Here is a 2462-nt window from a genome sequence, read left to right on the forward strand (position 1 = left end):
GTGTGTGTGTGTGTGTGTGTGTGTGTGTGTGTGTGTGTGTGTGTGTGTGTGTGTGTGTACATATATGTGTGTTAAAATTGTATACATACATATAGATTTCTAAGTATTATATTTACGTATATGTACAAAATCATGATCAGATGAAACTCAAATCAGCACAAAATCAAACACAGAGATATGTCCAACTACCAAGCCTAAAGGAAAAGCAAAGTTTATTGGCACTAGCAAAGAAGAAAGAGAAATGGCATTAGCATATATAGAACGTATTAAGAAGAAGGGTAATCCTACAGGGAACAATCTTCAATGTCGCATTTGCGACCCCCCTCGTAGTTTCACAGCGCCTACAACTTTAGTGTCTCATTATCGAAGTCACGCTGGAATAAAACCATACGAGTGTCGGATATGTAAAGCTGTTTTTACGAGAAGGCACAGTTTGAAATATCATACATTAATTCATCAAAATCAGACTCGTTTTACATGTACAGATTGCGGAAAAAAGTTTAGGCATCCATCTCATTTTAGAGAACATCAACGTAGGCATACTGGAGAAGCACCATTCGGATGTGATGATTGTGGACAACGGTTAGTAAAATTATTGTTGAAAGATATATTTATAATATATAAATATATATAAATAATATTATGTTAATTTTATTTTATACAAATATTTATGTTTCATTTTTATAAATAAGTTTAAATAAAATTAAACTACACATAGATACACATAAATTAGTAAATTTAAATTAAACAAAAATCTTTGTCTTTTTGATCTCTTAAAAAAAAAGAAGACAATTAATATTAATAATTTTGATCGTATAATTTTGATCGTATTAATATTCTACTTTTTATGCTAGGTTTAAAACCAGAAATACTTATAAACGTCATTTAAAAACACGACATAATAAAATCCTTACTACATTTGGTGAAGTTTTACATCCTCCACAAGAAGAATATCAAAATGTTCGAATTAATCGAAAAAAGAAAGATGATTCTCCAAAAGCTACAATAAATATCAATAACATCGCATCCAATGCAATAGTAAGGTTTGAAAACCATGACGAAACGCAAGTTACTACAAATACAACAGAAGAATATGTTCTAAAAGATGGTATTGATAGTAACAGAAACTGGGAAACAAATGATATAATACAAATTGATAAATTTGAGAGTTTTGAGATTTGTTCGGAATCTCAATTGAATAAGACTGATGGTATAGAGACTGAAATAGCTATAGAGTGTAAATACCCCGATAGGAAGAACAGCAATGTGGAATGTATTGATAGTATAGAGGATGGCCTGCTGCAATTAAAAAATTCTTTTTACGATAATTTAAGAGTAACTGATAATGAAGAGAATCATGTTTGTCAACATAATATCGAGAATCAAGATTATGAATGTAATAATGAAATAAAATGTAAAGTCAATTCTAAAAGTGAAACATCAAAAGAAGAAATACAAAAAGATGAGGAAGTAATTGATGAAATAAATACAGATTTTCCAGAAAAACAAGGTAAAAGCAACTTGCAATTGTTGCAAGAAACGCACGATTATCATAAGAAGATATTCAATAGTGACGTACAAGACAAAAACATAACATATTTAAAAATAGCGCAAACAGAAGCTACAAATTCCAATGAAAATGATCAAAAATATGATGAAAAATATGTCATTATACAGAATGATGTCACGAATGAAAATCCTACTAATGCATATAATCCTAAATATGCAAATAATATTGATATTGAAAATAAAGAATATCCGGGAAATAACATCTTCTGTGCACAGGTTGTATATGAAAATATTAATATTTTGCAAGCATTCAATGAAGCTAGTGAAGAGATTATTCTAGAAAATCAAAATAACGTATTGCAAGAAAGCGAATGTATAACTCAATCTGTTGCGACTGATGTGGTAGAAATATTAAATGTTTCTTCAAAAGAGAGTAGAGAAACAAATCAAGAAACCAATCAACGACAAAGTCATCAGTATTTATACGTCCGTTCCGAACAGTTAAGTACATTAATTGCTCAGAATAAATACGTAACTATACCGCTACATCAAATCAAGTTGTGTCGCAATCATGGATTGCAAGCGAAAGTGGACAATCACCGATCGATATATATCATAAATGAGGATATACAAACAATTATAAAGCAATCTGAGAAACAAAATACGATTTTAATTTTATCTAGTGATATCTGCAAGAACAGCATTTTTCAAATTGACAAAAATAGTATTATTGTCAAAGCTCTAAAGAGATAGATTATCGTAAATTATAAATAAGATTATCGTGCAAAGTAAAAATAATATTTGTATAAATAAGATACGTAAAGTTTAATGTTGATCACGTTCAAAATATATTTTGTAACATAGCAATGCGCTAATACGGTCGATCGTACATATGCAATAATTGTTGTAACATAAAATAATCTTAGAAAGAAGAAATAACATAATATAACGCT

At 29.3% G+C, this 2462-nt stretch overlaps 1 protein-coding gene across 1 annotated transcript in view; it reads left to right on the plus strand.

Moving 5' to 3' along the window:
• The window catches only part of LOC108685645, a 4478-nt gene extending 2216 nt beyond the window's left edge, over window positions 1–2262 (plus strand). Inside the window, exons 5-6 of the mRNA XM_018190537.1 lie at window positions 141–582; window positions 855–2262. Of these exons, the coding sequence (XP_018046026.1) occupies window positions 141–582; window positions 855–2262 (1850 nt within the window). The remainder of the gene's footprint in view (window positions 1–140; window positions 583–854) is intronic.
• Window positions 2263–2462: the final 200 nt, after the last annotated feature.

The sequence above is a fragment of the Atta colombica genome, unplaced genomic scaffold, assembly GCF_001594045.1.
Source record: "Atta colombica isolate Treedump-2 unplaced genomic scaffold, Acol1.0 scaffold155, whole genome shotgun sequence".
Classification (NCBI taxonomy): domain Eukaryota; kingdom Metazoa; phylum Arthropoda; class Insecta; order Hymenoptera; family Formicidae; genus Atta; species Atta colombica.